The sequence below is a fragment of the Vespa crabro genome, chromosome 3 (assembly GCF_910589235.1).
Source record: "Vespa crabro chromosome 3, iyVesCrab1.2, whole genome shotgun sequence".
Taxonomy (NCBI): Eukaryota; Metazoa; Arthropoda; class Insecta; order Hymenoptera; family Vespidae; genus Vespa; species Vespa crabro.
The window spans coordinates 13,401,015-13,416,866 of NC_060957.1; the positions used below are offsets into that span (position 1 = coordinate 13,401,015).

Genomic DNA, 15,852 nt, shown 5'->3' on the forward strand with positions numbered 1-15,852 from the left:
ATATATATATGTGCGTATATAATCAAATAATATATATGTTATAATATATATTTATATATATATAACAAATATATATATAAAAAAAAAAAATGATATATATATACATAAAGAAAAAAAAAAATAATAAAAAACCTAGTAAGCTAATAAATGAACTCATTTTTTTTTTATTATATAAATAAACAATTACTTCACTTATACGTAAATTATTGTTATGGAGGTTGGAAAATTATGAAAGTGTGTGAAAATTTGTAATGAATATCTTTCTTAACGTTTCTATCGTATCAACCTTTGGATTACTTCCCTCCGGAATGAAAATTATGATCTAACGTAAAGAAGTATTCTGAAAGAGGATACCGTACGAGTAATACGATATTCACGGTTAATTAAATATTCATTACGTGAAAATTTTATCGTTTGAACGATTTATATATAGGTAAAGTATTGTATTTCATCTCTTGATTCAATGAAACAGATATACCTATATTAATATCTATAAAAAGATAATTAAATTATTATTTCCTTCTATTACGATTTACGATAATTTCTATATCGTTAAAAAAAAAAAAAAAAAAAAAAAATATATATATATATATATGTATGCAAATTAAAACATCACATGTTGTTATAGTATATATTATTATATAATATTACGTCATAATATATTAATAATAAATTATATAACATTGGTAATAATTAATAGGAGATTAATCGCATAATATTCTATGCAATGTAAAAATCATTTTCATAATAATACATAATAATAATAATAATAATAATAATAATTTGTCGAATTATTATTAAAAGATAAAGTATGATTGCGTTAGTATTTTCTTGAATAAAAAATAGAAGAAAAATAAAAAGAAAAAAGAAAAAAATAACCACCATAAATCTATGTTGAAAAAAGACAATGAAAAGAAAAAAAAAAAAAAAAAAAAAAAAAAAAAGGAAATTAAAGTAAGCGTATAATACGTTGCGAGCTCACTCCGTAAAGGGTAAAACAAATAATAAATTCAATTCGGGTACACTTGCGTACTCTTTGTCGAAACATTTTGAGAGAATAATCGTCGCAAAGCTTGGACAATGGCCCTCATAATTATTCCAACTTACCTAGAAGTACACACTTGGGTACAGGATGATCCCAACCGTTCGCTGTGCAAGTGGCTACCTTGTGTCCTTTTAGTCTACGCCCTATCTCACAGGAATATACGGTCTGTAAAGTACCATCTTCGAGGACTCTCTCTCTTACCGCACCCCATTGCGGTGGTTGTACCAAAGGACAATTTCCTAACACATCTGAAAATAATCGAGAGAAAAAGATTACGTCATATACATTAATTCTTAATTAATTCAATTAATAAAAAAATTCAATTATGCATCTATGTATATATTATATATATATATATATATATATATATATATTTTTTTTTTTTCAACAGTTCAATAATTTTAATAAACTTTGTACATATATATATATATATATGTGTGTATGTATGTATGTATATATGTATGTATATATGTATGTATATATGTGTATGTATAATTTTGACATAAATAAATGAGATGAATATTTATAAAAATTTATGAAAATTTTCGTCATTTATATAATTTCGATAGAAAATCGAGAATGTCACATCTTTTAATCGGATTAAAAAAAGAAAATCAAAAACGAAAGAAAATTTGACATAGAAATATCCTATAATATAAATAAATAATTGTATATATTTTAATAATTGATTAAACATTGTCATTTATAATATTATCTAATTATACACGATATTTAATTGCATCATAAAATCAATCAATCAGGTTAATAGAAATGAGATAAGTAAAAAATTTTGTTTAATAAGAAAATAAAATCTATATGTTTAATTTACAAGTATTTAATTTTTGAATTAAATTATATTCGACAATTTAGTATAAACTTTTTACTTAATAATTTCTTTATAAGTTCGAAGGGTCACGTTTGAACAAACGAAAAAGAAAGAAAAGAAATAATAAAAGTTCGATCGAGAAAAGAAACGATTAAAAAGAAGATAAAGGATCAAGCAACGTGTTCGACACCGCGAGGGGTCCTGCTCGCACGTGGGATGGACGCGGTCAGATTAAAATTTAATAATCCTGCGGTAACATAATATTCCCCACCCGCTGTGGCAACCACTATCACCAAAAGCAGTACCACCACCATCACCACCACTACCATCGTGATCGGCTGACGTAGGTAAAGGGCAAAGGTTTCTAATTGGTTCACCGCAAGAGTTTTATCATTATTAGATAAAATTTATCGAAAGAAAAATTTGTTAGAAAAAAAAAAAAAAAAAAAAAAGAAAGATATATCAATTTTTCCTAAATCATTTATCGAATTATAATTCTACGTAAATTAACGAATGAACAATGTAATAGAATTACATTAACATTGTAAGGTAATTCAAACGTAAAATTGTCGAATCTTAGGTTCATTAGAAAAAAAAAAAAAAAAAAAGAAGAAAGAAGAAGAAAAAAGTATATTAATTCTTTTGTTTTTTAATTTATTTTTCTAATGCATATTAACGTTAAATGATCGAATCGAATTCGTTAGAAATAAAGGTATACAAGTATGATATTTCTTATCAATTTAACGTAAGACTGTCGAGTCAAATTCATTAGAAAAAAATAATCGTGATTTTTCAAATCGATTTAACGTAAAATCGTTGAATCAAATTCGTTAGAGGAAAAGATTTTTTTCCAATCGATTTAATCTAAAATCACCGAATCAAATTGTTTAGAAAAAAAGATCACGATTTTTCTAATCAATTTAACGTATAATTATCGAAACGAACTTCTACACGTGAAAATAACGTGAACTCTTCTAAAAAAAAAGAAAAAAAAAAACATGAAATCGTTCCAATCAAAATTTTTCAAAATTTCTTAGAACAAATATATCGAGACTTTTCTTAATTAATGATGACGTACGATTATCATGTAAAATGATAAAATTCGTTAGAAACAAAGGAGCACGAACAAACAATAGAACAGAAAAAAAAAAAAAACAAAATCTCGATATTTTTAATTAAATTCAAATACGTTTGTTGCGTGTAACAAACGTGAACGGAAATTAATTGCTTATTATTTTATCATATATCATAAATACGTACGAACGAAAACAATGAAAAGGAAAAAACAATATATTGAAAGTAGAGGAGTTTTGAAGTTGGTTATCGCTTGAAATTAGAAACACGTCTCCCTCTTATTCCGCGACAGTCGGAGTCAGATTGATTAATTTCCGATACGAATCGTTGTGTGGAATGTTTGTAAATACAGACAGGCAAAGAGCTTGACGTAGTACATATATATATATATATACATATATGTAGTGGTAAACAGATAGGCGTGTCTTTCTACTCGAACCTGAATAAACTCGATTGGAACGAGAAGTTCAATACTGATACACGTCGATTAGAAAATACGAATTGAAGGATGGACGATTCATGTTTAGTTTCTTTTTATTCCTATTTTTTTCGTTCCCGTTTTTCTTTCTATTTGCTTTCGTTTCTCCTTTTGTTCCTACTTTCTTTCTTTCTTTCTTTCTTTCTTTCTTTCTTTCTTTCTTTTCCTTTTTTTTCAAGGGGGAGAGTTTTTTCTTTTTTTGTTTTTTTTTTTTTTTTGTCGTATTCCACTCTCTCCTACGATCGATGTCACCGATAAATTCGCTAATTGCCATCGAACGTAGTAGAGAGAGGCTATTGTATCGAATATAAATTGTCGAGACGATTCAAGAGCACTTCGAAAGAACATTAAAGTTTGAGATTTATGTATGTACGCTTGCCGATATCTCGGCCGTTCGAATTTTACTGCCAGAAAGATATTCGTCGAAAATCTTGTTGGACAATTCATGAACTTCATCTTGATAGGTATACACTGTACATATATATATATTATATATAATACGGAATTTTCAATATAAAAAAAAAAATACTAGTGTCGTTTATCTAGATACAAATTATTAAAGAAGTGTTAGATTGAATAAAAAAAAAAGAAAAAAGAAAAAAAAAAAGTATACTCTATGTAACATTATTTATTTAGATATAAAATATTAAATATTTTCAATATAAAATATTAATGTTATTTATTTTAATAATATATTATTACATTATTTCAACATTACTTATTGACAATTTACAATATTTATATATGTTATATATGTATGTATGTATATACATATATATATATATATATATATATATATATATATATATCTTTTTTTCTCTTTTCTTTCCTTTATCATTTTGCCATTCGGTCGAAAGAAATGACATTTTAGAATGGATATCGGATAGATTCTTTGAGTAAAATCGTAAGAACGTTAGTTTCCGCATTATGTCGACCGTAAATTAGAACGGAATTAAGTGCACCAGACGTACGATATTCCCGTGAGATAACGCCAGAAAATTTCACGCTGCTACTTCCATCTTCGTAAGGATTTCCGTGCGTAAGATATCTTCCATAAATCATATTCTCGCGATCGGATATTAAAAATCTATATACATATATATATATATGTATGTATGTATGTATGCGTATATGTATTTTAAAAATAACGTACGTGAATGATAGGAACAACGTTCTGTTTGTTCAATGTCAAAACAGATAAAGAAAGAAAGTTTCATTTCGTTACGTTACGTTACGTTATGTTACGTTACGTTTCGTTTGCTTTCATTTTAACCAAATTTATTAGATTATAAGAAGGAATTTTCTTTGTTCGAGTTATATAAGATCTGGAAGATTAATCGCGGTGTAGGAAACGTTCTTGCTTTTGTGCAATTTAGCGAAGAAAACGTAACCTATAAATCGTTAACTTGCCAGACGAAGTTATCGTTAGTAATTTTTCGTAAAGGCTCGCACATCTTCCTTATATATATATATATATACATATATATATATATATATATATATATATATATGTTTCTTTTTACTCTAAGGAATAAAACATCCCCTAACTTTCTTTCTCCTTCTTTCTAACTCTCTACCATTACCTTTTTTCTTCTCATATCCTACCTTCCATTTTCTTTCTACTACTCTCTTCTTATTTAAAGAAATATTTACTTATGGCTTTTCTTAAATAACCCGTGCTACCAATGACGCCAGCATCTGCGTAAGATCTTTCAAAACGCTTACTAAAGGAAAGAAGAAACGAGCTCGTTAAAAGAAAATATCTTTAATTAATTGGCCTTAGGAGGAACGTTAATGGTAGGGGAAAAAAAAAAAGAGAGAAAGAGAGAGAGAGAGAGAAATATCAAACGAAATGAATATAAAATGAAATGAAAAAAGGAATAAATAAATCAATAATAAAAAAATATATAAATCCTTTTAATAATCATTTTATACATTCTATACTATCAGACTTATTACATATATCCTATTACAAGATTATATGGAAATACACGCACTTATTTTTTACATTTCCTTTAGAATTTCTCAGTCCTCTTACTTCTCCATTAAATTCTCTTCATTCATGCCTATGCGCGCATATACATGGATACAAGAAAAAAAAGGGAAAAAAAAAGGAAAAAAAGAAAGAGAGAGAGAGAGAGAGAGAGAGAGGGAAAAGTATCAAAGAGCTATCGAAAATCGAAGATCCGAAGGAGAACCTGTTAAATTCAAAAGGAATAATTATAGCGGGCCCTTTAGACGTTGGAAATGGTGAATGAATCTCTCTATATAAAGACAGAACGTTCAGGGTTATGTACCTACCTATCTAAATACATATGTATCTAACTACATACATACATACATATACATACATATATATATATATATATGTATATTGAAATACGAAGATAAAATATCTACTGCAAAGGATTGCAAAAGAGTCCCCGTTAAAGAGTACGTCGGTGTATCGTTTGGTATTTCGAAACGCTAGAAGCCTCGAAATTAATCGTACAAAAATTCTCCATAGGACAGTCCCGTTACACGGTTTTTAAATGTATTGAGGAGACGGTAAAGGGTGGTTGAAGAAGGGAGGCAACAACGGTGATGAACCCTGAACGGGGTTGGTTTGACGTTCCACACTTTTTCATTAACACACGAGAACGCGTTTGTCTTCGATAAAGGATAGAAAACTAATAGCAAGAGAGAAAAAGAGAGAGAGAGAAAAAGGAAGAAAGAGAGAGACAGTAATTGAACCGTATAGATACGATGCATACGGTTGCTGAGAAAATGCAATCTAGTGCATTATATTAAACTCGAGCGACGCGTAATATTAATCTATTTCTTTTCCCTTAATTCTCTCTTTCTCTCTTTCTCTCTTTCTTTTTATTTCGTTCCCTTTCTCTCTCTCTCTCTCTCTCTCACTCTCTCTCTCACTGTCTCTCTGTCTCTCTCAGTCATTTCTCGTGGCTTCGATAGGTATCTCTATTTCTCTGAGCATTCTCGCATAAGTTACGCGTTATTAAACCTCCATAGAGCGAGATAGGCTCCCAGCAACCCCTCTCTTAAACGTGGTGGAACGGACGCGAGCGTGCACGTTTCCCGAGGTGAAATATTTTACGATCGAGAAGGGGAACTCCCGAGGTCTCCCTCCGTCCCACCGCTAAAGATTTATGCGTTGTTACCTACGTATATGTATACGTATATATCTATGTACATATATATATATATATATATATATATACAGATATATATATATATATGTATGTATGTATGTATCTATGTATATGTATACCTATGTATGTATATATGTACTATGGCTTGGGATATGCGGTTTTCGTTTCGTGAGAATTCGAACGACACACGCACAGGCAGAAAAAAAATGACTTCCCGGTTCACTCTCTAGATTCTCTCTGGCTGTTGGTTGGGTTTTTTCTTTTTTTCCTTTTGCTTTCTCTCTCTCTCTCTCTCTCTCTCTCTCTCTCTCTCTCTTTCTTTTTATTCTCTTTTCCTTTTGTTTCCTTTTTTTTTTCTTTTTTCGTCCTTTTCTACTTTGTTTTTTTTTCTTTATTTTTTGTTTTTTATCTAAAACACGAATCGTTCGATATCGATATCCCAATGCTCCTTTGATCTCATCTCTTTCTTTTTTTTTTTTGATTTTTTTTTTTTTTTTTTCTATTACTTATAATTCGTTTAACAAACAATACGACCCGAGAAAAGATTTCTTTTCGAAAGGAGTCGACCTTTTTTTTTTCATTATCCTTCATTTCCTTTTATTTCCTTCTACCTTTTCTTTTCGCTGACTTAAAGGAAATTTTTTACTCTCGTATCATAACGTAAACGCGTTTAACATTTATTCCTCACCCGTTATCCCCTCCCCCCTCCCCCTTTCCCATCCCGATTCCCAACGCGCGTGATATCTTTCATATTCCGTGAATATCAGTGGTATGATTTTTCGCGTCTAACGAAACGCGAAATATCACGGAATAAAATCGAGTTTATTCCTTTGATTTCATCTTTTTTTGTTTTTATTCTTTTTTTTTTCTTTTTTTTTTTTTTTTTTGCTAAACGTAATTCGTTATTTAACAAACAACACGATCGAGAGAAAAAACAAAAAAAAAAAGATTTCTTCGAAAATTCGATTTTTCTCTACCTTTCTTTTTTTTCTTCGACGATGTAGAAAAAAAAGAAAATTTGTATTTTCACATCATAACATAAAACGCATTTAGCATTTATCTATCAACACCATTCCCATTCCCTTCCTCTCTCTCTCTCTCTCTCTCTCTCTCTCTCTCTCTCTCTCTCTCTCTCCGCGATAGCTTTCATATTCCATAAATATCGGTGATATGATTTTGCGTTGAACGAAACGCGAAATGCCACGGAACAAGATCGAGTGTCGACCCTTCGTAGAGCCGATGTTAATCAAATCCGTTTGGTAAAGCAGATAGATGGGTTGCAATGTCACCGATGCTCATAACCGATCAAATATAACGTAGATCGAATATAGGAGCTTTTCACTATATACGAACTAACGTTGGCTAACACTCATCTTCTATATCGTCTCTACAAAGCCGCCTTACTTCATCTACAAACATCGATATTACATCAACCTGTAATATCTTCGTATATTCACTTATCGATATAACGTGTTATTTCATTTCATATTAAATTTCGTTACGAGCCTTAAATTAATATTTATTGTTATTATTTATTTATTTATTTATTTATTATTATTATTTCTTAAAATAATGATAAATTTTCATTTAAAATATTATAATTATGCTTTGTATGATAAAGCATAGAAAAAAAAATTGTTCTCTTCGTTGTTAACTTGATCAAATTTGCATTCTATCGATTAAATTTGAATTAAAACCTTTCACTTTTATCTATTCGAATGACATATGCCGAATCGTAATAGTAATAGTCAAAGTTTGTAAATTGTTCAATTAATCTTCGATCGTTCACTTTCAAGACATTTTTGAATTTAATTTTTAATTTCATTTTGTAAAACTAAAATAGTTACAATTAGAGGAGAGCAAAAAAAGAATAAAAGAGAAGAAGGAGAAAAGAAAATTAGATTAAAAAAAAATTAGATTACAAACTAATTCTTTAGTCTTTAAAAATCAATCGAAAACTATTGATCCAATATCTTATTAATAAACATCTTCAGAATAATTCAAGATAATTGAACTATTATATTTAATTTTATAAATTAACAAATAATATTTATACATCGTTTTATTTATCAATGTATTCATTCTATTTATTTGATTGGTATTTTTATTAATTAACGATAAATATTTTATAAAATAAATAGTTAAACGCACTTATATATATATATATATATATAAATATTTCGTTCAATATTTAAAATAATATATCGCTAATTGATATAAGTGATCAATACAAAATAATTCATTGTCAGGATTGTACCTGTGTAACGTTTAGATTTATCCGTATTAGAAATATCGATCGTTTAATAATTATTTGTAATATTGACAAATTATTATGTTAATATAATTTAGAAATATTTTTACAATTAAAATAATAACAATTATCATATCAATCGATTGACCATTTATAATTTATAAAGTGTTTATTAATAATTATCGATATTTTATTGTAAATAACAATACAATAAACGTTTGATCAAATAATGATCGAATAAATAGATGTCATTTTGATGTCAATAAATTAACACGGATTTGAAAAATTTATGAAAGGGATTTCAAGTATTTACTTTTGAGGTTTCATTCAATTTACATCTTATTCAAGTTCGACATATACATACATACATACAAACATACATACATACATACATGCATACATACATACATATACGAAAATATAGAATGACAAAGCTTTCTTAGAGATTAATGAAGAATTAAGCGCATTAAACCTTAATCCACAAGCAGGATGAGAACTGAATTCTGCATGAGATGCATAAATTCATTGACCGTCTTACTTACACATTGACTAACACGACTTCCTTTTACTCGGCTAAGTATCTATATATCTATATTGACACACATTTTCTGTCTCTCTCTCTCTCTCTCTCTCTCTCTCTCTCTCTCTCTCTATTTCATCTAATATCTACGCAATAGATCATACGTTTTAATTCATTACAAATAAAATTAAATATATAAATTGTTGATTAATTAATAAAGACGATACAAGTTTTTTTTTTTTTTATAATAAATATTTTCTATTCCTCTCTCTCTCTCTCTCTCTCTCTCTCTCTCTCTCTCTCTCTTACTCTCTCTTACTCTCTCCTAATACTTATCTCAAAATCAGTCACTTCTAAATCAGTCGTACAATCAATCGTACATTTTAATAATCAAGAAAATCAAATACATATATATATATATATATATATATATTAAAATTTTTTTATAACAAAAATTTTTCATAACTAACGGATCGTATAAGACGAAATGATATTTTTGATTAACGGACGTTAAAAAATCATCGAACGAGATAATATAACTGGTGTAACGTTTAATTTTTTCTTTTTTTTTTTTCTTTTCGATTATAATATCAACACATACTCTTTCATGCGTCGATAACCTTAGCAGTGTGTCAACCACCGTAGGGCCCCTTCGTTCTATTTATTATTCCATGATCGTGCCAACGATAAAGCCGTCCCACTACTTTTACTACTCTCTCTCTCTCTCTCTCTCTCTCTCTCGTTCCACAACTCTCTTACCTCCACCACCTACAACTCCTTCCTCTTGATCAGTACCCTTTGATCGTGGCACACTCGATCGCAAGAATTATTACACCCTTCGTTCACGAAACGAATCGCATTTCCTTCTCGTTCGATTCTGTTTCTTTCCTTTCCATTCCATTCCATTCCATTCCATTCCATTCCTTTCCTTTCCTTTCCTTTCCTTGATTCTCTTCCTTTCGTTTCGTATTTTCGCCATTTGATCGATTCGAGTTTTACTCCAACATTAAGGACAATGCAGTCTCGATCGCAAGAAAATAATCCTTGCTTACGAAATTTCTTCTTAGAATTTACGACGACAAATTGATACTTCGTTCTATCCAAAATCAAATGATTCTTATCATAAAGATCAACCTTTTTTTTCTTTGTTTTTCATTAAATTATAATATATATAATGTAAGATTCTAATTAATTAATATTGTACTGCTATATATATATATATATATGTTTATATTTTATATTTATATTTTACTTATATATTATATTTATATTTTATTATCTATTAATTTAAAAAATGATAAATAGATCATTTTATTTCACAAATTCTAAAAACGTTCTAGGATCGACGTTTCTTCCGTCAATTAATTTATAAAATCGATATATGCAAAAAAAAAGATTATGAGAAAACAACATCGAACTTACAAAATTGCTTCTTACAAGTATAATCGGGAAACTGTTAAGTATTATACATTAAAATATCCGGATCAAGCAAATGATCTTGAGTAAAGATCGCTTTATATATATATATATATTTTTTTTTTTTGACGTACTTTTTTCACGTTTCTTTTTTTTTTTTTTTTTTACTTGAAATTCTAATAATCAAAAATACAGTGTAACGGAAAAAAGAAATGTTATTAAAAAAAGACAATTAAATAATACTATATAATTTTTATTTCAAAAATTGACTACAAGTGTAATACAAATACACTTATATCATTCAAAACTTTAAGCATTTTATGAACTATATTATAGCATAATAATAACGTAAGCAAACTATAAAATTTCAAGTTAAAGAGGAGAATCATTCAAATTGAAAATTGACTCGATCAAAATGAATACAAGTCAAATTGAAAATTTTTGATTGAATATAATATGAATTATAATATTCATAATATTATAAATTATAATATATTTCGATAAATCCCGATTAAAGATCGAATTTTGTTGCTTTGATTAATATAAACGTCAATTATAATCGATAATTATAATCTTAAAACAGACAATATCCATTTGGAGTTAATAAATCAAATAAATTTTCGTAAACGACGATTAATTACTTCGGAACAATTATATCGATCGATACTATTGAAAGATCTACGTAATATCGTTTACGATATTAAAAAGAAAAAAAAGAAAAAAGAAAAAGAAAAAAAAGGAAAAAAAAAACGATCCTTACTTTATCAATTTCTCTTGAAGGTGTTCGATTAGAATCCGATTAGAATCCGATTAGAATCCGACGGATTCTCGTTCTATCTGAGAGAGAATAAAAAGAAGAAGGAAAAAGAAAAAAAAAACAAAACAAAAGAAAGAAAAGAAAAAGAAAAAGAAAATTAATCATTATAAAAATCGATAAAAGATCTATATGCCATTGTAAAGTCGATCTTACGATAAATATCCAATAAATATTTGATCGTCATTATTAATTTTCAAAATTATCATTAGATCATCATTTTTATTCGATCATCTCGATTTATATTAGATCTTTCCATAAATGGAACGACGCCCACGTATGTATATCGAGATGATCGAACGATCCATCGATCGAACGTACGAACGAACGATCCAACGAACGATCCGATGAATCATCGATCGATCCTCTCGGAGAAGAGAAATTTTCTTGTGACTTTACAATTTTCTTGATCGTGTACTTCGAGCATGTTGCGTGTACCCAACAAAACCACCTCCTCTTTCTCCCGCCCCCGTCTCCACCACCCTCTTCCCCCTCACCCCCTCACCGTCGAACCCCCACCATCGAACCCGCCAGTCTCTCCTCTCCCCTCTTTTGTTTTACATAATTACGCATTATATAGTCGGGACGAAACGACTCTCGCAATTTTTCACGCTGCGGACGGTTGCAGCGTAAAATGTACTACTACACTACTACTACTACTACTACTACTACTACCACCACTACTACTACTACTATTACTACCACTATTACAGGAACCCCTCGTCGTTCGTTACTCATGTAACATTCATTATATTCTTCGTCCTCGATTAAACGAAACGTTCTTGGTAGCTTCCATATCCGGCAAAATGAGCTGCTTCTCTTATTTTCCCGATCGATTTACCCGACTTGGTCGATGTGATTTAATAAAATAAAAAAAAAAAAAAAAAAAAAAAAAGAAAAGAAGAACGAATGGAACGAAATAATAACGATTGATCGAGTATTTAGTTATTAAAAGAAGAAAAAAATTCATTCGAAAGATTGCGATTGAAAGATCGAACTGAATCTATCTAAGGATGTGGAATAAAAATAAAGAAGAAAAGAAAAAAGAAAGAAAAAGAAAAGAAAATGAAATATCTTAAGGATTAACGACGTTAAAACGAATCATCTGTTTTTTTTTCTTCTTTCTTTTTTTCTTTTTTTCCTTTTTTTAAATAATATCCAGCGAAAGAACGACGTCTCGTTTCTAACAGATTAACGATTGACAAAGCTCTTTTTTACGATTATAATAATATAATGTACGACATATAATATAATATAATACAATATAATAATAACATAACAATATGATATATATATATAGAAATTATTATAATACACAATATATAATATAATAATTATAATAAATAATAATAATCATTTAATCGTATAATAAAATATATAGGAACATAAAGGAAATAATCTGTCGAACTATAGTATAATAATAACATTTCTAACATAACCTAAAAGAAGACGTACAAAGTAAAAGTAAAAGAATAAGACTCACTTGGTTTACGAAGTTAGAAACCGACGATGATATGGTTCCTGTTAGACTGAATTGGAATACAAGTAAGGATATTGAATCGAATCGAACGATTCAACGATTATGTGTACATATCTTATTATTAAAACGAAAAATAAAACGGAACTAAGAAAAAGGAACCTAACCTAGATTCAACCTAACCTAGAATCAAAATAATATCGTTTCATTCTCGTAATAATAATAATGTCGTCAAACTCCTCTAACGTAGGGATAGGCGAGAACGTGTTTATGCATCGTATAAGACGAGAATGACCTTAGGCTATATGCTCATAGATATACACGAAACTTTACGAAAACAGCTTCTCTATCTCTCTATCTCTCTCTCTCTCTCTTTGACTGTCTCTCTCTCTCTCTCTCTCTCTCGCTCTCTCGCTCTCTCGCTCTCTCTTCTCTGTTTACAAGACGTTCAAACATTTGTCGATACGGCACAGGACCGACGACATTATCGCGGTCCACGATATCCTTCTGCTCGAACGATATCATCCTGGCTGGTCTCGAGATTATCCGTCAATATTGAACGTTCGACCACAATGGACAGAGAATCTAGTGAATACTACGTGATAAGCTGCGTTACGAGAACATCAACGAACACCTATATAACAGCAACGTGTACTTGTCCTTTGTCGCTTGTCAAATGATCATAAAATACAACGTTAAAAGCATTTCGAAGAATGGAGTGTTATCGTTCTTCCCTTTCTGATCACTGTCATCGACAATTAAAAAAAAAAAAAAGAAAGAAGAAAGAAAAAGTACGTATGTAACGTATGTATATTTGGAATTCTTAATGTTAAATTCTTTTTTTTTTTTTCTTTTTTTTTTTTTTATTAAAAACGAGATAATTATTCTAATCTATTTTATCATCAGTTATTGTTTATAGATTTTATAGGTTATGTATGTAATGTATGTAAATTTGTAATTATATATTTCGTAAGTTTTTTGCCTAATGGGACGAGACATATGTATGCATTTATATATGTATGTATTTATGTATGTATGTTATCAATTTTAACATTTAAAAGTCCAATATCTTATCTTATTTTAATATTGAAATATTAAAAATTGATATAGGTTATATCTATCTATACTCTGATATATATATGTGTGTATATATAACCTCATTTTATATTCCATTTTAAATATTAAAATATATGTGTATATAAATAAATTGAAGTATTGTAATTATTATAATTTACATTGTTAATTATAATGATATTATAATAATTTATTTGTTATATTATTTATTTAAGTGCCTCTTAGAAAAATTTTCTTAATTTATACACTTTTTCCATCCAGCATACATATATATATATATGTATATATATATATATATATACATATATATATATATGTATATATATATATATATATATATTGTAATGATATTTGATATAACGTTATAAAAATAATATACATTATATAATATAGATATGTATATGTAGATATATTATAATGAATATTAGGTTGAATTTCGTTGAATAGCAAATTAACAAACGTAATTAACAAAATAACTATCATGGTCATCATGCGAAGAAGCGTTCAATTAAAGTTCACAAAGTTTCATAAATTCTTTTTCGTATTGTTCAGTAGAGTTTCAAAAGCGAAATGAATAGTTGCGTTAAGCCAATCGAGTAAAATTATATATCCGTTAGAATCCTCTTCTATCCATGCATATTCTCTCTCTTTCTCTCTCTCTCTCCCTCTCATTCTCTTTCTCCGTCTGTCTGTCTCCCTGTCTTTGTCTGTCTCTATCTCGCTACTAATTACTTCGTCTAAATTTCGAATTTAACTGAAATTTCTCTCCGAAAACCACTGGAAAGTCCTCTTGTAATATCGCTCGTAATTTCTATGTAGAAAATTTCGTCCTGTAAAGCGATACCTTTCGTATATGAATATGCTTTAAAAAATAACTCTGCCAATATTCGTCTAATCTATGATATTAATTTTTTTTCATTACTTTTATATAATGAAAAAATAATTACATAATAATAAAAGAAAAATTAATATTCGTCGAATATATCTCTGTGCGGGTGTATTCGTTCTATTCCTCTAAAAAAAAAAAAAAAAAAAAAAAAAAAAAAAAAAAAAAAAAAAGAAAGAAAAAAAAATTATACTTCGTATGTAATATACAATAATTTGATGTAAAAGAAAAAAAAAACTATCTCTGTGAAAGGGATTTTCTATGTATACATACACACACGCACACATATTCGTCTTGCTCCTTTTAATAAATATATTTACTTGAATATAATATAAAATAATTTCATATATATATAAAAAAAAAAAAAAAAAAAAAAAAAGAAAAGAGAGAAAAAAAATTATTCGTCGAATCTCTACATGTGTACATATATATGTATTCGTCCAGTTCCTTTTAAAAAAATATACTTCACATTATTAATACTTTTATCCGACGTCATAGATACTAAAGGCGGTACTTTATCCCACGCATTCGACCGCAATTTTTCATTTCACATCGGCTAATCCTGAATCAACGCTCATAATATCCTACCTCGCTGCTTTATCCCGTAATCCGATTGGACACGCGCGTCTACTCCTCGGAATCGTCCTGACGTTCTACGGAGCGATTGGCTCGCTCGTCAGTGCAAAAAAAGAAAAATAAAAAGAAAAAAAAGAAAAAAGAAAAAGAAAAATAATTACAAAAATTCTAAAGTAAAAAGAAAAGGATATATATATATATATATATATATATATATATATATACATATATAAAAAGAAACGCAACATTTTTTTTGTTTAATA

The 15,852-nt window shown here is 28.5% G+C and overlaps 1 protein-coding gene across 5 annotated transcripts in view; it reads right to left on the reverse strand.

Moving 5' to 3' along the window:
* The window catches only part of LOC124423072 (fibrillin-1-like), a 143,716-nt gene that overhangs the window by 78,703 nt on the left and 49,161 nt on the right, over positions 1 to 15,852 (reverse strand). For all 5 annotated transcript variants that reach the window (XM_046960383.1, XM_046960382.1, XM_046960387.1 and 2 more), the window contains exon 3: positions 1,108 to 1,293. In XM_046960383.1, coding sequence (XP_046816339.1) covers positions 1,108 to 1,293 — 186 coding nt within the window. The remainder of the gene's footprint in view (positions 1 to 1,107; positions 1,294 to 15,852) is intronic.